The following is a 20928-nucleotide window of genomic DNA, read 5'->3' on the forward strand; positions in this document are numbered from 1 at the left end:
ACCAAAGGCCAGCATGTGCAGACCGGAGCAGAGGAGAGGAGAGGCGAATTGCCGCGGCCTCCAGGGGCCTGCAGCGCCTCGGTACCTTAGCAAGTCTCATAAAGGACTCAATATCATCTTCCAGCTCCCCAGGCTCCGCCAGGGGCCCCTCAACAATCACCTCCTCGTGCTGCGGGGTGTCGATGGCACCGGAGGAATCTACCTGCCGGACGACTTTGCGAATGATCTGGAAAAGAGAGGAAGAGAAAGAGGGCTGGGCAAACCATCAGGAAAGTCTGAGAAGAACAAGGCCCCAGCGGTGACGTCAGGAGGAGAAGCAATGGCCTCTTGTCTCTCGTCCATCAGGGGCCAAGAAGAAGCCTTTCTCTGCGGTCCTTTATGGGGAATGTCAGGGGAGCTTGAATTTGGCGAGTACTGTGGGCAGGTTTCATCCACCGTTGGCTTGGCCATGAGCTGTGCTACTTCAGCATCCCATTCTGCTTCTCAGAATAGAAGTTTGTGCTGACTATCATCTCTCTCCAGTGCCTAAGGACAGAGGCGACCTTTTCATCTCTGTGTCTGCTCCACTCACCTGCTCCGTATCCAGTTATCCAGGATGGGAGATGAACGTACATCATGGCTCAGGCCCTTAGGAAGGGGCAAGGACAGATGGGGCCGTGGCCCTCTATGTGAACGGCAGCCCTCGTGAAACACACACGCACCCTCTCCTGCCTCCTTCCTTTGCTTTATGGGGCAATGCATGCCAGGCAACGCGAACCTACCATGCTGATGGATGTATGCCGTCAGTGTGATGAGTTCCTACACCCTTTTTGCTAAGGGAGGTCTTGGGAACAGTTTCCTATTCTCTAATAGCTCATCTCAGGGCCACCCTTCACAGGACGAGAGCTGTATGTTTTGTGGGAACTGATCTTTCTGGAATAGGGCAGCTGGAACTGTTCATGCTGAGTTAAGCGTTGAGGTTATAAGGCCCTCAGTGTCCCGACTGTAGAGAACCCACAGGTCTCAGCTCTCCCGAGTTACCCCGAATCACTGGGGTGGTGGCCACAGCCTGCCCTTCCTCCCCCGTTAGGGTAGCAGCAAGAAGCAGGTGTGTATTGAGTTCCTCTGCCTTTCAGCTTTGAATCCCACCAGCTTCTCCCCAACTTAGAGACGCTGCACTCACCTTCTTGGTGACAATGTTGCCCTGTTCGTCTGTGAATTGTTCCTCCGTCACCTGCTCCCCTGGAATATTCTGAAGCTCATCTCCCTGGAATGAGAAGACGAGAGAGACCCAGATGAGTGAGTGGGATTTTTCCATTAAGAGCGGAAGATGAAGAAATAAAAGAACCGTGGTAGCAACAGCCGGGTCCAGTGACGCCCGAAGCTCAGTCAACAGTCCCAGACAAGACAAACAAGGGCTCCCACAGTGTCACAGCACCCTGTGGGACCGTGAGCCCTGAGACAGACTGGGGCCAGAGCTCCCGAGACCTTCTTCGTGTGCTTGACCATTGTAATGGCAACAGTACAGGGTGATTATGCAAGTTCCCGAAGGCCCCCAGAGAAGTAGGGGAGAGAATGCCACAGACAGTCCCTGCCCTGGCAGTGGCTTGAGTCCCAAAGTTGGCTATACCAATGGAGTGAGACCAGGCATCCCGAGCCCCAGAGCTGAGCGTCTCTGCACTGGGGTGGTTCTGAGCAGGTACCATATGCAGCTATGGTTCCCAGCACAGAATGCAAAGAGGTCTTCCTGGTCTCCGTTGCACGTCCTATCTCCTGGCTTGAGCTGGTATTCTCTCAGCTTCACCCTCGGCATGCACCAGAGAATCCCCTCAGACGGTCCTCCGCCACCCTCGGTCCAGCCCCCTAAGGGCCTACCATTTGCCGGGGGTTACCTTCAGGAAGACCCGTCGGCGGACCACTCTGGTGGAGATGGTTTCCTCGTCGTCACTCAGGCCCTCGCTCTCCCCCAGCTCCTTGTCCAGCTCCTTGTGAATGTGCTTCAGCACGAAACACAGGGAGCCCTTGACAATGTGCATCACATTCTGACAGCTGACTAGGAAGAAGCCCAGCAATACCAGAGTGACCAGGAGCTGGGTGATGAAGGTCCACATCCTTCTCTCCTCTCTCTCCTCACCAGCCTGGCCCTCCGGGGACCAGGGACACCAGGGGCCCAGCTGCTGTGGAGATCCAATTTCTCATTCTCCTCTTGGACTCCTGAGGCCCCCAGTAACCCCTTCTGTTCTGTCTCTGCCTCTTTTTGCTCTTTATCCCTTATTCTAAACAGGAGACCAAATAATCTCTCCCGAGTGACTCTCTTAGCTGGGACAACATGACCCAAGTGTCCTTCCTGCCAAACAGCCTGGGATCTCTCCTCACACCCCAGAGGACGTCAGCCTTCTATAATTTTAGCTCGCAAGCCAGCTGCTGCTGTCCAGCCGGGATGACGCGGGGAAGCAGGTGTTGTGGCTTGGACTCAGAAGCGCATGTCAGAGTCGCCATAGAGAGGGAAACCAGGCTTGCTCATGAGAGCCAGAACACAACTTTCTCATTGGGGACTCCATAAAACATGGCATCCCAAGAATGCGGCTACTTCTGCATCTCCATGGGCAGCTGTTGCAGTGATGGGAATGATGTTAATGGGGTCTGGACCAGCTAATACCCAGGAAAGTTAAGCATTCATTTAAAAACACCCCTAAAGGCGAGCACTTTGTTCAGACTCTGTCCAGTGAAAAGGTCCTGGGCCACTGGGAAGCCGGTCTGTCATTCCTATGAGTCCTGAAGGCCTTCATCATGGAATTAGTGCTTATTTAGGGCCCATCTCTCTCTCTCTCTCTCTCTCTCTCTTTTTTTTTTTCTTTTTTTGGAGCTGAGGATCAAACCCAGGGCCTTGCTCTTGCTAGGCAAGCACTCTACCACTGAGCTAAATCCCCAACCCTAGGGCCCATCTCAAAGGCTCTTCTCAGGCCGGAGTGGAGATGCCACAGGGGAGGAACCACTCCCAGCACACTTGTGCTCGGGGAATTGACCCACACACTCAGTCACGGCAGCAGCTGAGGATCTCGCCTTCTGGATCAGGCCGTTCTCCTCGGAGTACTAGCCCAGCCCAGCAGAAGGAACACAGCCCTGGGGCTGAGCAAACGAATGCTCCGGATCGCCCCTGTGGGGGCTTGGGAGAGTCAGTCACCTTTTCCCGGGCCTCTGTGTCTTCACTTATGGAACAGGGATTACTGTGTTTTCCTGGCTGCTCTCCAGAATGCTGTATGGCTCCTACTGTGCTTGATACACACAGCCACCGGGAGTAACCGGGGCACACACTACCGCAGTGTGCCCTGCCCTGGAGGCACCGGCCTGTTTCACAGGTTAACACAACCACTGTCCTATCAAGTTAGGATCTTTAGTTTTCCCGTTTTACCTGGAGGACACCGGTATAGGAGGTGACCGTAGTGTGTCTAAGTGGAAAGGTTACGTAAATGAAAGAGATTTCCCACGTCCATCACCCCAAACGGCTTCATTTCGGCGGGAAAAATGCTTGGAAATTTAAGATCCCTATTCAACAAAAATTGCAGGTCGAAGGAGAACATTTCATGATAGCTGAGCTAGGAAGAATCCAGGGGCTGTCAGCATAATGGTGGAATGTAACAGCACACGCGCGCGCACACACACACACACACACACACACACACACACACACACACACACACACAGTTCAGCTTTGGATATCTCCTACTTCCATCCCGTGCCTAGAAGAATGAGTTAGGTTATAGTCCTTTTGGGTTCATACTACAAATCCCAGATGACAAAGAGGTTTAATGAAAATACTAGCAAATAAGAGCTTTGAAAACTATTTCCTTCAGTGGGCTCATCATCATCCCAGGGGCCCATCAGCTATCTATGGAAATGACCAGTCTGAAAACATCCAGTAGTTCCCACAGCATGGAGGCAACGACATCTCCGTTCCTAAGCTGGGCATGTGGCCCTCTGCCCTCACTCTGGCCGCAAGAATGTGGGACTAGGGACCAAGAGATCTGGACACTCACAGTTCATTGTGTGACCCTGAAGAAAGCCGTTGGCTGCTTGCCTGTGCTTTCCTCCTTATAACGCAGGAGTCAGACACAGTCTATATCTAGAAGCAGCGTCTCTATGATGCTCTCTGCTCCTCAGCATCTCTCCTCCACGGGGGCAGAGGGGGCAGCGTGAAAGACTACACCTGGCCTTCCCCCTGGGGATTCAGAGCAGTCCCAGGGACCATCCCTCGTATTTGGGCAGGGCTGTCTGTCATTCTTGGGAGAAGCAGAAGCAGGTGGCGAGGGACAGCCAGGAAGGAAGGAATGTGCTGGGGGGCAGGGTCTGTGGTTTAAAACCGACTGGCTGCCTGACCTGTGCCAGGGCACGTACTTGGCAGAAAGACTTTCTAAATCAAACTCTCTACGATTCCCAGCAGTGGGTTAGAGCAGGGCAGCATCTCAGAAACACGGAAGAACCAAACTGTCTTTGGAGTTCCCAAGGGTGCTCTGGCAGGGAGAAGAAAAGACAGAAAGAAAAGGCGGGAATAAAGGAAGATGCAGTGGGGGAAACGTGATGCTGGGTGAGGGAGGGTACTGTACTGGGTAAAAAGAGCCCACAGGTCACGTGCGCGTTATAAATACCCATTCCAGAATGGCAATGCACACTCAGCAAGAACACATAAGTCAAAAGACCTATGTCCAAAAGATGCCTGGCATTTGTTCCAAATAATAAGTGGGGAGAGAGGACGAGGCTGCTGGTGTAGAGGAAACAAGACCGGTCGTGACTGGGGAGCTGCGGGACCTGAGAGTGCAGAGCGGAGAGAAGAAAAAAAAAAAAAAAAAAAAAGCAAAGAGAGGATGGGACAGGGAGGGGGCCAAGGGAGGGAGAGGAGGAGACGGAATGGCTGGAGGGAGAAGTCCCAGAATGACAGGAGTCGGAGGGAAGGGAGTTATTGCTACCCTGCCACCTCCGAACCCAGGTGCCACCTAGAGTCCCAGAAGTCCAGGGCCAGGTGAATGCTGGTGGTATTCCCTTCACCCTTTCTATCATCAGCGGGGACGCTGAGGTCCTGAAAAGCCAGCAGCTGGAGCACGGTCCACAGACCCGAGGGAGCGGTTCCCACATGACTGCCGGAGTCCTTAACACACCATTGTCTCAGCCCCAGGCTCTTTCTAGAGTGTGATGGACACAGCCAGGAGTTGTGGTACACAAATCTGCAGTCTCAACACTTGGGCGGCGGCGGGGGTGGCGGGGGGGGGGGGCACCCCAGGCCACACAGTGCTTCCAAACCAAAACATGAACACAAGACCAAACAAAGCAAACACACCAAAGCCCTGGCTGGGCATCACCCAGAGTTTGCTCAAATCCCACAGGATGAGCAAGGCCTGGGGCAAGCCGCCCAGCCACGTGCACAGCAGGGGTGGGGTGAGTGTGAGTGTGGGATGCCATTCGGCCGTGGGATGGATGATGATGATGACTGGTGCAGGGCCCTTTCCTTCCAAAGCAGAAGTCAAGAGGATGAAAGGATAGAAAGTGACGTCACCACCAGGAAACATGCCTGGCTTAGGGCCTGAGCTAGAAAGAACAGGAGGGAGAGTGAGGTGGTGGTCCAGCAGGTAAAGGTGTGCGCTGTACCAGCCTGGTGACTGGTTCAATCACCAGTGCTCATGTAAAGAGGGAAGGAGAGGACTGACTCTAAAAAGTTGTCTTCTGACCTCTAGAGATGTGATGTGGCGCACGTGCCTTCCCCTACATCATGTGTACACACACACACACACACACACACACACACACACACACACACACCCTAAATAAAAAGTAAACAAAGAAAAGAACAAGGACAATGTGCTCTCACCGGTACTTCTTGAGAGAAGGCGCTCTCGGATGCCCACAGGCTTGGTTCCTTGCCAGCCTGGGGGCTGTCAGTCTCAGGTGGGCCCCTCTGCACCAGCTCCCTTGCAGACACCAGCACCTGCTCATATTCCTGAAGCGTGCTGGGCTCCGGCCCTTGGATGGTGGTGATCTTCCTCTGGAGTGAGTGCGGGCCTTGTGTGACCTCCTCTTGCCAGGAACTATGGGCAGCTTCTTGAAGATCGGGCACCATGGAGCCCTGTTTATCCCAGTCCAGTGTTCTAGGGTCCAGGATAGGTGATAGGTAGCCAGGGAGAGGGAGGACAACTGTTCACTTTCAGTCTCAGCTCTTAGACGCCTCCCCCATTCCCCTGGACACCGGCTCATCTAGGATACAGCCGGAAGTGTCCTCTACCCCCTCATGCATGCTCCTGAACATCACAGTTCACAGTGCTCTGAGGGGCGCTGTCCTCTAGCATACATGTGGCTCACCCTTTCATTCTCTGAAGTCTTCTAGACTGTCACCCACTCAGGCCTTCTCTGTCACCTTATCTGTAATTCCAACCACCTTCCTTTCCCCACTTGGTGCTCCGCCTTCCTGCTTCGATTTTCCAGTTAGTACTTGTAATTATCCAGGAAGATTTCAATTTGTCGTTTATTTTTGCTTTTTTTATTTAAAGTTCCTCTTTCCCTCATTTTCATGCATATGTGTCATGCATGTGTGCCTATGCATGTCTGCCTGTGTGTGAGCTCCCTGTGTGTACAGGTGCTCACATCTGCTTATGTGTGTGTGTGGGCACGTGTGGGTTAGAGGCCTGAGCCTGATGCTGGGAGCCGTCCTTCCTGGATGTTCCACCATATTCACTGAGGCAGGTTCTCTCAGTCAAACCCAGAGTTTACTGCTGCGGCCAGGTGAGCTAGCCAGCTTGCTGTGGGATCCCCATGTCTCCATCTTCGGAGGCTAGAATTACACCCAACATTTATGTGGGTTCCGGGGGAGTCAAGCTCTGGTCCTCATGTTTGGGCGGCTAGTTCTTAAACATCGAGCCGTCTCCCTAGCTACCAAAATTTCAATTTTAGTTACAGTTATCCCTTAATATCCGAGAGAAACTGGTCCTATGACCCCCCAGGATACGGAAACACATGGATGCTCAAGTTTCTTATGTGAAATGGTATGGGATTACACGGAACCCACACACACCCTCGTTCATACTTTAGGTCGCCCAGAGACTAATTCCCAGTAGGACGGAAATGGTGTGTAAATGGTTGCTGTACTGCACTGTGTAGGGAACAGCAAGAAATATGTGCACATGTTCAGTGCAGCTGCCATTTACTTGCTCTATAGGTAGTACAAGCCATGGGTTTGGAAACCATGATTATGAAGCCCGGAGACTCCAAAGGCCAACTATAACTCTGGTTTTGTTTACATTATCTTGTTCCCTGTCAGTTTCCCCTCTGGAACATTCCTACAGGCAGACATTTCTCTGATTTCTTCACTACTTTCTTTTTTGAGACAGGGTTTCTCTGTGCAGCCCTGGAACTTTGTAGCCCAGGCTGGCCTCGAACTCACAGAGATCCGCCTGCCTCTGCCTCCCAAGTGCTGGGATTAAAGGTATATGCCCCCACCGCCCGGCCTTCTTCACTGCCTTCTTATAGGAGCCTGGCACATGGTAAATGCTCAGTAAATATGGGTAAGTGAGTGAGTGAATGAAAGGTACCCATCCACATTGGATGGTCACACAGCCAGGAAATGATGCAACCGGGTCAGAGCCCACCGTCAGCGAGTGCCCTGCTCTAACAGCAGTGGCCAGCAGACAGGAAGTGCTGACTGAGTGAGTGGCCTCGCAGGTACTGTGCACAGGCATCTCACCGTGACCCTCACAAGCTCGGTCCAGCCATGCCTTCCCACGAATCAAAGGACTTCTTTAGGAAGTGAAATGAATGAGTTGCCCTCTCCTCTTGCCAACACTTTTCCTCCCACAGTGTGACGGTCTGTACTGAGGACCCCAGGGGTGGCTGGTGGCAGCTTCAAGACAGTGGGAAGAGGAGGAGGAGGACACGATTGCTCTCTGGCCTGGCCAAATCTGAGCTCCTTGGGAGGGTACTGCCCGCTAGACCCACACGAGCCACTTTTGGGAGGACGTATAAAGCAAAGTGACATGAACAGAGAAAAGGCCTCTACACCAGTGCAGGGAGGGACACTCAACATGTCTGCATTTCCTCTGCCAGCTCGGAGCCTTTGTCTTAGTATAGTGCTGGCATTGGTGTCTCAGATACATGGGAGTACTCTGTGGCATCAGGAACCCAAAAGCACTGAGCCCCAGCACCATGGTGTGGCCACACGTCCATCAATGCATCTCCTAGGCACACATGTCCCGAATCCTCTCTGCTCTTCTCCTGCTGGGCACAACTGGCGGGAAACTGACCTTTGCGGGTCACAGCCCTTTTCTGATGGCTGGTGGCTTCGGGGGCATTCATATGTATCTGCCACAGGGCATTTAGAATGCAGGCGAGCAGCAGTACCCAAGCCTTCTGCCTGTGCCCAGCACCAGGAATAGTCAGACCCAAAGCCCAGGAAGACAGAAGGGGCCCGTAGACCAGCCCTTACCTGGCCTGGCTCGTGTCCAGCACCTGCCTCACTGTGGGTGAGTCTGTGATTCGGGCGTGAACTCGCTGCTGGCCTGAAACAAGAGACACCTCAGCCTCCGTGTCCTGCTCTGTGCCTGAGACCTCCTGCCTCTTCTTTTCTGACCTCTGACCTTCCTCCTGACCTAGCAAATCAGCCAGGCCATTTGTAGCATCTGAATCCACTGTGTCGTCCTCCACCAGGTCCTGAGAGCCCAGCTCCGGGCCCTGCGGTTCCTCTGAGAGTGCCCCCTCCAACTTCCACTCTTGCGTGGCGTCAGAGTCCTCGGCCTTGCTGCACTCCAGAGAGGAGTCCTCAGCAGTGACCAGGGAGGGGGTGAGGCCCGCAGACCACACCTGCATGTCAGACATCTCCAGCATGGTGTCATGCTCCGTGGCCGCCAGGGGGATGGCGTCTATGACAGCCACTTCGTTCCAGTACTGGTCTGCACACAGTGGAGAGGGGAGCGCGTAGTGCAGGGAGGCAGGGGACAGCAGCTCGTCCTGCAGCGAGGAGTAACCTGGAAGGGCAGACAGAGGGCAACATGCTCCAGAAGCGATTTTTGGTCACACACGCTCACGTGCAGGACCACACACACTTACACACACAGGCACGGCCACAGAGAGGCATGCACATTCAGGGCAGGGACTTTCCAAGCTCCGAGTCCAAAGCTCAGGCCTTGTGGCTAATGCCGGGGCCACCCTGGCAAGAGAAACAAGGCTCTGAGCTGGATGGGGGGGGGGGGGGGCGGGCAGCCAAGGGGTGAGGGTAGAGAAGGGGGCTCCTTTGCTGGAGGGCAAAGAAACATGATTGAGATTCGTTCTTATCCAGCTCTGAGCACTAGATAAAGAAGGCTTTATCCAAAGGACTTGTGCTCCGATCTGTCCTGATCGATCAGATGAAAGCCCCAGTCTCCGCGGCTGGCGGAGGAAAGGATGATCTTTCTTTGCTCAGTCTTTCGAGTCCTGTTAGGAATGTACCTTGGGCGGGGAGAGTGCAGCCCACCCAGGATCAGGGTCAGTAACAAGGCTGCCCTGGAGGGGTCTGACAGGGTACACTGAACATCCACAGACCTCAGTGCGGTGGTCAAGTGGGAAACAGGCTTCTGGATTGGCATGAAGTGACTTTTCCTCAAGGTGCATATTGGTTCCACAAACTCTGAATGATCTACAGTGGCACAGGTGAGAGTTCTAAGGGGTTAAAAATGGCGCAAGGTCAGAGGGCACCATGGGTCCAGCACACCTGCCCGCCGCCGGTGCTTCATCCACAGGCCCTGAGCCTATCTATCCACCCAGCTCTGGTTCCGCAGGGACCCAGCACAGCCTGGAATCTGCAGCCTGCTCCCATACCTGCTCCTTGTTTTGGAAATAAGCTCTAGACAGTGTCTGGCTGGCTTGGACCTCAGCTCCCTGGTGTTGAGATGTGACTGTGAATGGACTGAGAAGCACGCCTACATGCAGGGGGATGTATTTGTGTGTTGGGTGGCGATCGGTGTTCTGTCAGAGGTGCGTCAGCCCTCGCACCTCCAGGAGTCACAGAGAGGTCCCTTTTGTTCCCAGGAGAGCAGGTGCCGGTCTACAGACAAGCTTTTCTATCTGGTGTGTCTGAGGAGCCAGGGAACTGGCATGTGCCTACAGGGAAAGATCCAGGGGAAACAAAGGGTGTGTGTGTGTGTGTGTGTGTGTGTGTGTGTGTGTGTGTGTGTGTGTAAACAGGGAGGGGCTATGTTGTTTCTAGGGACCTTCCATTATCTAGTTCTCCAAGCTTTATGCCCAAACCCTTCAATCAGCCAGCCCCTTCCCAGTCCCCACAATCCCTAAACCAGGCCTTTACGTTCATACTCAGATCTTCATTCTTACTCTTTTCAGCCTAGCTTGCCTCCTTGCTCTCAGCTCTGGGCACCGGCTGGCTCTCCCATGGCCTCTGCATCTAACAGCACTGTCTACACTCATCCTCCTTCCTCCACATACTCAGCCAAAACACATCCGCCAATGTCCGATTCCATGCCAGGCACTGTACTAAAGGACACACACACACACACACACACACACACACACACGCACGCACGCACGCACGCACGCACGCACGCACGCACGCACGCACGCACGCAGATTCAATTCAGGTTCTCTTTTTCAACACTGCTTGTAGCGTGGGTCTCCTGGTAAATGCTTTCAGCTTGTACACATCTGGAAGAATTTTTATTTTTGCTTTAATTGAGTTGCTATTTTTTTTTTTTTGAGACAGGGTCTCATCACGTACATGGCTGACTTGAAATTTGCTATCTAAATCAAGCTGTGCAGAGACTTGCGCCTCCCTTTCTGCCTCTTCCTCCTGAATGCTAAGATTGCAGGCATGCTCGTTTCCATGGGATGCTCTTTACTATATAGCCCCAGGTTGGCTTCCAACTTGCTATGCAGCTCATGTTGGCTTTGAACTTTCCTCTTCCTCCTCTTCTTCTAAGATAGAGACTCAACCACGTAGCCCTGGCTGGCCTGGCACTCGCTACATAGATAGACCAGGCTGGCCTTAAACACACAGAGACCTGCCTGCCACTGTCTCTTCGGGGCTGGGATTAAAGACATTGCTGCTACTAATACTTTTTCCTCTTCCTCCTCCTCCCTATCCCCCGTTTCCTTCCTTTTACCCCCCTCCTCTGTCCTCTCTGTCGCCATTGGGAGCAACCCCAAGTCTCACATAATCTAGGTAAGCATTCCATGGTGGGACATGCTCCAAGCCCTGTCTGCTCTTTCTTTGAAGAAAGAGCTTAACTTGGAAGTACAATGGTGTTTTACTTCAAACTCATCAGTTTCTTGCTTATACTCTTTCCCACGAGTCCATCATCCTTATTTTGGTTCCCTTGGACTGAGTTCCCTTCCATGCTCACTTCTGACCAGTTTGCTTATTGTATACCTCAATAGAATTGCTAAAATGCTTCCTGTATGTGGAGTTCATGATACTTCTTATACCAATGTATTTATAATTTCCATCAAGTTCAGAATACTTTCAGCACATATATGTACATCTACATACATATATATGTACACACACATACACACATGCTTTTGGAATTGTCCCAAAGATCACTGACGGTTTTGATATCTTTTCTTGTCTTCCTGTATTTCAGTTTGGAGTGCGTCTGCCGACAGAGTCTCTGTGCAGCTAGGCAAATGCTCTGCTGCTGAGTGTCGCCTGGAACACTGTATTGAATACACAGTCACAGCTGTTCCAACTGTCCTGCCATTTTTGTCTGTCTGTCCCAGTCCCTCTTTTTCTTCCCATTACTGATTCCATTTTTCTGCTTCCGGGATCTGGCCCTCTCTAACTAGCTGCCAGACACCGTGAATTTGACCTTTTGAGTGTTGGATATTTTCGTAGCCCTGGACATCCTTGGTGGCTGTCCTGTTAAGCGGTTTATTTGGAAAGCAGTTTGATCCCATTGCATTTTGCTTTCAGGATTTCTTAGGCAGGTCTTATGCATTGCTCAAGCTCGGGTTACTTATTCTCATTTTCTGAAGCATGATCCTTCTTTCTGTAACGAATGTCTGAATGGCCAGGCTAGCCATTGAGAATATCTGATCAATACTCAGCTGAAGCATGTAGGTGACCTTCCAAAGGACTCTAGTGTTCTGACTCACTCTGTGTTCTTTTGAGACAGGTTTTCTCAGTGTAGCCCTGGCTGTCCTAGAACTCTCTTTGTAGACCAGCCTAGCCTTAAACTCACAGAGATCTACCTGCCTCTGCCTCCCAAGTGCTGGGGTTAAAGGCGTGGATCACCACCGCTCGGCTGCTTTCTGATTCTTGTTAGATGTCTCCTTCCTGGCCTGGTATCTCTGCAAGTATAGCTGCTTTGGATTCCATGACCTCAGCAGCCTCTCCTTAACCCAGGGAGACCACCTGGGTTTCCTTAGAAATGCTGTTAACGCTGAATCTGGGCCTCAGAGAACTCTCTTCATTTGTGTCTCATGGACCGCCGACTCTCGCTTCCTCATGTCTAACGTCTTGCCAACTGCTGTCTCATCGAGGGCTTTCCAGTTTGGGGCAGCATCATTGAGAAGGGGTGTGTGTCTAATCCCTATAACTTGGCCAGAAGTGGTGTTCATCATAAACAGATTGTCATATACAGCCATTCTGTCACCCTTGGGAATCTCATCAGTATTTCAGGGTGGAGGTCTTCTGCCCCCCAAACATCAGAGGCTCTGGGACTCATCTTGTAACCCTTCCACCTTGAAGCTTCCATGTTGTTCATTTGAGTGGAAATTTCATCTAAATTAGGTGGGAGTGGAGAAAACATATGTATAATTTCTGTTCATTGTCACCCCTGGTGACTGCCTTCAGGATGTTTTCCATTTTTAGAGGACCCGACCCACCCACTCAGACTTCGATCCGAGGATCTCAACAACTATGGAACTGACATGGGTGGGTATCACTGTTAGTGTGGTGCCATGGTCACTGAGGCCTATGTACCCTCATGGGGATGTCTCACTAGGTCAAGGGTAGGAAAGACATTGGGAAGATCTACTTCAGTCCTACCTAAGTTTCAGAAGTGCTCATCATTCTAGGACTCTTGCAGCTCTGTTCCACTTGGGTCACCAGCCCATCCTCCAGTCTAAAGGCCTTGTACTTGACCTTGGGAAGATCAGGAAGTAGTCACATACATAAGGCTTGCAGCAGAGTAAGTCAGGGGCCAGCCTGTCTGCCGCCTGCCTTCCTTCCTTCCTTCCTTCCTTCCTTCCTTCCTTCCTTCCTTCCTTCCTTCCTTCCTTCTTTCTTTCTTTCTTTCTATAAAACACATAGGGATTTCATAAAACCACTGTGCTGGTCTCTGCAGGGCAAGGAGCAGGTTCTCATGGTAGGAAGAGGACCCTACTCCACTTGCCAGTGTTGAGTGGGTTCCTCAGGGCCACAATGACTGAGTCCTCTCTCAGTAATATCTGTGCCTATATTTCTTTGCGTTGACTTCTTGAGTTGAGAGGAGGGTGGGCCTTTCTCCATAGCAGGTCCTTGTTGACGTTGGCATGAACTACTTCGGGCCCTTGTCAGTCTTGGGGACCTGGGTCACCATCTCCTCCTTCACATTTTCCAGCACCAGGTTGCATGGCTTGTCAAGGGTTTCACCCGGCCCAGGAGTTTCCTGTTGTGGCTGTTGATGGATGGGCACTTTCATGTTGCTGACCGACTATGTGAGCACACAGAGTGTCCCCGTGCTAAGTGCTCCTCCCCCACTTCCACGGCTCCTCTGGCGTCATCTCATTCTCGGGTCTGTCGAGGAGGCTCTTGAGGGAGGTTTTGCCTGCAGATCATGCCTGCCTGGGGCTTCTTGAGTAGACTGAGAGCTGGGTGGGACTCCAGGTGGCCTTTCTTCCTAGCAGGTTACTGTCCTGGGTATATACTAACCCAAATGCAGTGATCATCCTCTCAGTTCAATGCTTATAGTCAATAAAAGGTGGGGACAGGTAACCTGGCCCCAAACAGGAGTCATGCTTCACTAGCTGTATCATTAAACATTGATATAGATAAGTACATTTTGTTTCCAACTAGACGTCTCATCAAGATAGACGGAGCTGGTGGGTATGAGATGCCTACTTTTTCTTTCCATATAAGAAATGTCTCATGGGGTTATTTGTTTTTTTTTTTTTTTTTGGTTTTTGGTTTTTGGTTTTCCGAGACAGGGTTTCTCTGTGTAGTTTTGCGCCTTTCCTGGAGCTCACTTGGTAGCCCAGGCTGGCCTCGAACTCACAGAGATCTGCCTGGCTCTGCCTCCCAAGTGCTGGGATTAAAGGCGTGCGCCACCACCGCCCGGCTTTGTTTTGTTTTTTAATAGGCATTTTTTTCTCTGTGCTTATTCCATGGGCCTGTGTGGTCCCCTCTTATGTAGGAAAACTGGCCTTTGGGCCAAATTTCCTTTCCCACAACAGTGCAGGCATGCAGGTCAGGAAAAGCCGTGATGGGAAAAACATGGCTCTCAAATAAGGACCCCACTCCCTGCCCCGCCCCCGCCCCTTTTCCATAGACGCTGCCCTGAGTCCCTGTGACTTCAGGTGGAGATCAGCAGAAGACTGAGGTAAAGCAACTCAAAAACTGAGGGGACTGTGACCATCGTAACGTGTAGGGCGTGGCTGGCACCTGGACAGGTGCCGTGTGTCCTCCTCGTCAGAGGACACCCAGAGATGGTCCAGGAGGCTGGTGCCTCTTCCTCCCTGCACTTCTGATCATGTCTGACTGGAAGGACAAATGTGAGACAGTCGTTCTGAGACAGGGAGGAGGGAGCAACATTATATTCCAACCAATCCTGATGCCGAGGAGGCAGGGAGGATCAGGCCAAGGATCAAGGTATGATTTTGGCCCCCAACTGAGGGCATCATGCCTACAGGGGCCAGAGTCGAGGCTCATCTGGAGATCTGGGGGCTTTTAGGTACAGGAGGTTGGCACACTGCACAGAGAAGCCATTAAAGTCAGCAAAGCAGGAGGAGAGTCCTTTGAGGATGATGTCATTCCTTTGCTCAAATGCCACCACACAAAACCCGAAGGTCCTTCTGACAGTCTCTAGGGTCGGCTTCCTGGTGCCCCTTAGGCCTCCCACCTTTTCTCTCTCTACCTCCTACTGTCCTAGTTCTTCTGGTTCCTCACTATCTGTGAATCCACCAGGCATGCCACCCTTCTGGAATGTTCTTTCCTTCTTGTTTACATATGGCTCATTCCCTCATCTTCTTTGTGCCTTTGTTCAAATGCAACTCTCCTACCACGCGACTCGGTCCCTTTATTCTAGCCTATGTACCCCCATATCCCTATGAGGCCATATCACATATAACACGGCATATATTCTCACGCATATTATCCATGGGCTCATAACACAAGGAAGATTTCACAAAGGCAGAGTTTTGTTTTGTTTTCTTGGCCGAGAACTAACTTCGCTCCCCTGCCTAGAATGGTGCCTAACATGTAGCTGATGCTTGAAAAAAACATGTGCCAACTGGGCTAGCCCATGGCAACAGAGCCCTATCATCAGACACAGAACACATAGAGACTCGGTCCCACTCATGGACTTGGGACTGCTGACGTATTAACACTCTTCTGGTCTGACTGGAGCCAACTGTCAGTCCTCCAGACCCAGGAAATCCTAAGGGTCTGCTAGTCCTGGGAATGCTAACTTAATTTAGGGCATAAACATAAACTTGTGGATTTAACTTGATCGAAACAGCACGGGCGATACTGAGAAGCCCATGCCATCCAACAAGGATCCAGTGTCTCGTCCTTTGTATTTCCCAAAGCTTACAGATTTTCTCAGCTGCCCTTCTTTTTCCTTCTGCGAAGGGGGAGCTGGCCTACTTAGGAGCTCCCCATAGGGCTCCAACCAGGTTCCTAGAGGGCAGCTACGATCCCCACAGCTGTAGATCGCTGTTCTGGAACCCTCTGGACCTGAAGAGTGAGTGGAGCATACACATCAGCAGCCACCACAAGGTAACACAGACATATACGCCATGCACACGCAACAGATGCCCATGGGGACAGCCATGAGATGCATGGGGTGGGGCTGGGGGCTAGGGGTCCTCCGTGACATGCACTTGTGAAATCTGACGGCTCTGGACCCTTGGCCGGGTGGAGACAGTGGAGAACAGGAAGAACAAAGGAGTGAGGAGTCAGGATGAGGTCAGAGGCGGAGAGAGGAGACAGGACATGATCAGTAGATGAGCCCCACACCTGACGGGGCTAGATAGCATGTTTCAGGAGACACAAGACATGAGAGAGGAGAGAGAGAGAGAACGGGAGAGGTTTGGCATGCACCGGCCCCACCTGACTGAAGGAGGCCCCTGTGTCCAGCCTAGTCTAGAACTCACCTGCCCCTGGTGGTACTCCCTGCTCCCTGATAGCACCACAAGCTGTGACTCAGGTACTCTTGTGTTCAACGTGTACATGGGCTAGGGACAGCCTTGAAAACTACCAGCTTGGGGAGCCCTGCTGTCCCTGCATAGCTGTCCACAGTGAGGTAGGGACACCACAAGAAGACGCACCCCACAGTTGACAAGAGTTTCAAAGTTAGTAAAGCAGCTTGGAATCTAACCCAATGTCTAAAGACAAGGAGACGTCTCTGCCCTGTGAGCACCAGCAGGCAGGCAGGGCCTAAGGCGCAGGCTTCTGGGCCCCCACCATGGGCTGAGGTAGAAGTGGGGTCCCACTCGTGTCCACCGGCCAGAGAGAGAGGGCATGAAGAGAAAGGCCTTGGGATGCCCAGGCTCTGCTCCTTCATGGCAATGCCTGCCTCCCATTGCCGCTCTGGGCAGAGTGCAGGCCTTAGACACAGCTCAGTGGCAAAGGTCAGGGCCTCCTGGGATGGGTCACACTGGGGCTCCCTGCCATGCTGAACCATCCTGAAGAGTGCTGGGAAACAGATGAGATGGGGAAAAAGGGAGAGAGTATGACAAGAAAGAGAGACCGGGCTCAAGAAGACACCCTTAGTCCCGAGGGTTCACAGTGCGATGTTACACACCATCAACTGATCCCCTGAGACCCTGGGCCAGAGCCTCCCTGTCCCTTGCTTCCTAATCACTGAATATGCTGCAGACAGGGACATGAGAGGACCCATGCCTTGTGAAACAGAAAGCTTGGAGATTCTAGGGCAAGGGCCTAGGTAACTTCTTCCCAGACTCAAATCCTTTCTTGCCATGCCAGGCCCCTCTGGGACCTTGGTTCTGGGGGCTGGTGGTGAGGGCCTGGGTACTGTTCCACATGTGGGCACAGAGGCAGGCAGCCCTGGGGGAGGATGCCCACCTGCACAGGTGGGTGCCAGCTGTCTCTCTCACTTGCCTCTGCTCTCCCTGGTAGGAGGAGTTCATCGCCGACAACCCTCCCAGGAGGGAGAGATGGTTGAGGGGAAATGGAGTGTCATGGGAAGGGGGCCGTTGTTGCTGGTGCTGGAAGGCAGGGCCCCAGCTCAGCTCGGTCTCACGGGACACTCACCATTCATCTGGGAGGGTGACAATGAGTAGTCCCGGTCCCCATGCCGCCGGTCTGGTTTGAGGTTGCGGCTCTGCCTGCCGGAGCCCTCCAGCATGTTAACGATCTCGCTTCTGTCGATGTTCCGCAGGGCTGTGTACAGATTCTCCACTGTTGGGACAGAAGAGAGGAGGTGCTTGAGGATCAAACCCACGCCATTCTAGAGAGCCAGGCTCGCTGTGCAGGCCCAGCAGACCTGGGGCAGGAGGAAGTCTGGGGAAGAGAAACAGTTCCTGTTCGTGGATAACATCTTTTTATACAACAGGTCTACAAAAAACTAAGAGTGGCCCGTTGTGGTTCGGCTTTTGTTTTGTTTTGTTTCTTTCAGTGCTGGGGATGGAGCCCTGCTGTGGGACGTCTTTCTGGATGCTGTGAAGATGTGTTGCTCTGATTGGTTGATAAGTAAAGCTGCACTGGCCTATGGCAGGGAAGGATGGAGCCAGGCGGGACAATCCAAGGGAGATGGGAGAGAAGAGAGGAGAGTGGGGTAGACGTTGCCAGCCGCTGCCAGGAGAAGCAAGATGTAAAAGTACCGGTAAGCCACAAGCCATGTGGCAAAGTACAGATTTATAGAAATGGGTTAATTTATGATGTAAGAGCTAGCTAGTGAGAAGCCTGAGCCATTAGGCCATACAGTTTGAAAATTATATATATATATGCCTCTGTGTGTTTATCTGGGAACAAGCGGGAAGTGGATGGGAGAGATTGGTCCAACTACAGGGCCCCAGCGGGACACAGGAAATCTTCCAACTACAGAGCCCATGGCCTCGTGCATGCTTGGCAAGTGTTCTGGCGCTGCTGAGTACAAGCCAGATGCTTAGTGACCAATGTGAAGTATCTAAAGGTAGGTGTGTGTGTGTGTGTGTGTGTGTGTGTGTGAGTGTGAGAGACAGACAGAGAGAGAGCTGTAATAGCAATGAGAAAATAAGGTGGAAGACTGTCCCTTTGAAGTCCTGGTCCACATCAGAGGATGTAAGAAGCAGATAGAAGCATCCAGCTCCTGCATAGGGCAGGATTTGGAGGAGTTGCTGAAAAACAGAGTGAGACAAGTCTTTCCCAGGCAAGAGGGGGGCGGGGGTTCCTAAGAGAACAAGAGCAGAAGCAGCCCAGGGTAGGCCCACCTGACTGCTCCGAGACCACAGAACTCATTCGGTTGAGAAATTCAATAGGAATTCTTTGAAAACAAGAGTCTTACATCCTGTAACATGTGATTCTCAGGGGTCCAGGGCAATTCCACCCCCCCTCCTCCTGAGAATGGGAAAGGTTGAGGGCAGGAGCCATTGGTAATGTGATCTGGTAGGGTTGCCTAGGAGACCTCAAGACTATAAGAAGTGATGGAGATGGGAAAGCCCAGGCCCGCAGCAGGACTGGACTCTGAAAGAAGGGCTCTGGTGAGGGCAGCTCTCTAGCCAGGCAGTGGGCTGAATGGTACTGACTCTTCGCATTTTCGCCTTCTCGGGCCACCCAGAGGGTCAGCAAGGCTGCGCTCTGCTCCAACAAGGAGTTGGGGTTTTCTACGCGGATCCGGTTGATGTCCTCCACCGTGAACTGCAGCTCCCGGGCCAGCTCTGCAGGCAAAGAACCAAGAGCCAGTATGAGTGCCAAGTTTATCACAGTCCCCATTAAATCCGGGGACCCTTCCCACCAGGAGAGACTTGGTGCGGAACACGTATCTGCCTCCGTGTGTGCCTAGTGAACGGGGCAGGGAAAACAGGCATCAAATGAGTGAGTGATGAGTGAATGGAGACATTTCCTTTCTTCTTTTCCAATTTCACTGGGGAGTGATGAGACAAGCTAGTCCCCAGACTTTGAAGGCGCCATAGCTCAGGTCACCTGCAGCTTTGCACAGGTGGCCACTGGCTGTCCTCCCAGAACTAGAGGATAGGGAGGCAGCCCTGTGCTTACGACAGAACTTCCCTCTGTTGCTTTTACTGTGACTGCTCACAGGTGTTTAGAAGGGGAATACATCAGAGTACTTTATGTATGAGGAAGACTGGTGACTACAGGTCAGAACATGACTATACAACACACCACACACACACACACACACACACAAGCACACAAACATACACCACATATAAGGACACAGGCCATATACTTGTATGCAAATGTGCACATGTCCAGCATACATACACATGTGTTTATATTCATGGACATGTATAGACACAGTATACCTTTCACACACACACACACACACACACACACACACACACACACACACACACACCAAGCAGGAATAGAAATAGCCTAAAGAACAGACAGTTCCCAAATTCTGAATTCCTGCCACACAGCTTTTCAGGAAGTTCCCACTGTGGTGTCTGAGTCGTCTAAAGCACTGTGCCGGGTGAGTGCACACAGGACGGTCATCCCCATAAAGATTACAGCAGAGGGTGGTGAGAGAGAACACGTCAGTTTACAGAGCCTGAGGTTACATCAACATGTGGAGCATTTTCCTCTGCCTACCTGCTTCCCTTCAAATCCTGTCTGCCCTGCTGTAGCCAGGAAGTACCATAGGCTCCGCTATAGCCAGAGGCAAAAGGTGCAACATCTGGAGAAGACCTGGCCTTTTCCCCTTCTCCCACAGCAAGCTGCCTCCGAGAAGGTACTGAGTAGCACTGAGAAGGCAGTGGACACCGTCACAAGATATACGTATATACGTACATCACATATATATGTGTGTATGTGTATATATGTATATGTATGTATACACGCACACACATATATCATTTGTCTGTGTGTTTGTGTTTATTTGTTTCATTTTCTGTGTTCTGTCACTAGCTACTAACCTGCTTTATTAAGGTGGATCTTCACAATCCCAGTGATAAAACAAGGTAAATCAGTACACCCAAAGGCAGCTTACAACGTCAAGCGTTGGTGGTGTTAGATATAAAATCTGATGTTTATTTTCAAAGGTGTCTCAAGACAGCTTAGGTCCAGCTCATCTGCAGATGAACAGGAAACACTGGACCCCTGCTAATGCCCGCTAGCCTAGCTATTCCCCACCACACGAACTAGCGGTGGAGAGTAGAAACTTAGTAGTAGCCGAGTCTGCCTGTGAGGCCACGCACCTATTAATCTTTGAAATGCACAGAATTTAAATGTAGAGATGAAACCAGACACAGTTTCTGCTGAGAAACATTCAAACATAAACAACAGTGGGAGAGATATGATTATTACAGAAGGCTCACGGCTTAGGATTTATAAATGCTTTTCTGCGCTCAACCAGCGCTCCTGATGGCCTAGGCTGATGCTCAACTTGGCACGGTCGTAAGATGAAGGGCTGTTTCCCTGGAGTCTCTGCTACTCTTGCTATAAAAGCAAGGATAACTGTTTCTCACAATGCTTCCAGGGGAAGTAGACGAACATGGTGGGGGGTGGGGGGGTGGGGGGGTGGGCAGGAGGCTCACTGCTCTCCACAGTTGCCCAGTGGCACTGTTTATAAAATGGGCCATCACAGACTCAGAGCACAATGGATG

General features: G+C 51.8%; 1 protein-coding gene across 14 annotated transcripts in view; it reads right to left on the reverse strand.

Moving 5' to 3' along the window:
- The window catches only part of Ank1 (ankyrin 1), a 190189-nt gene that overhangs the window by 7934 nt on the left and 161327 nt on the right, over positions 1-20928 (reverse strand). For 4 of the 14 annotated variants that reach the window (XR_013045395.1, XM_076553626.1, XM_076553624.1 and 1 more), the window contains 6 exons: positions 18889-19020; positions 17417-17563; positions 8444-8981; positions 5840-6116; positions 1163-1246; positions 161-226 (listed from right to left, as the gene is read on the reverse strand). Coding sequence is in view for 12 of the 14 variants with exons in the window: in XM_076553626.1 (XP_076409741.1) it covers positions 161-226; positions 1163-1246; positions 5840-6116; positions 8444-8981; positions 17417-17563; positions 18889-19020 (1244 nt within the window). In the remaining 2 variants the exon portion in view is untranslated. Of the gene's footprint in view, positions 1-85; positions 227-1162; positions 1247-1871; positions 2232-5839; positions 6117-8443; positions 8982-9534; positions 9652-17416; positions 17564-18888; positions 19021-20928 lie in introns of those variants that run through there. The other 10 variants (XM_076553633.1, XM_076553625.1, XM_076553631.1 and 7 more) reach the window with 6 other exon arrangements.

Source organism: Peromyscus maniculatus, chromosome 17 (genome assembly GCF_049852395.1).
Source record: "Peromyscus maniculatus bairdii isolate BWxNUB_F1_BW_parent chromosome 17, HU_Pman_BW_mat_3.1, whole genome shotgun sequence".
NCBI classification, from domain to species: Eukaryota; Metazoa; Chordata; class Mammalia; order Rodentia; family Cricetidae; genus Peromyscus; species Peromyscus maniculatus.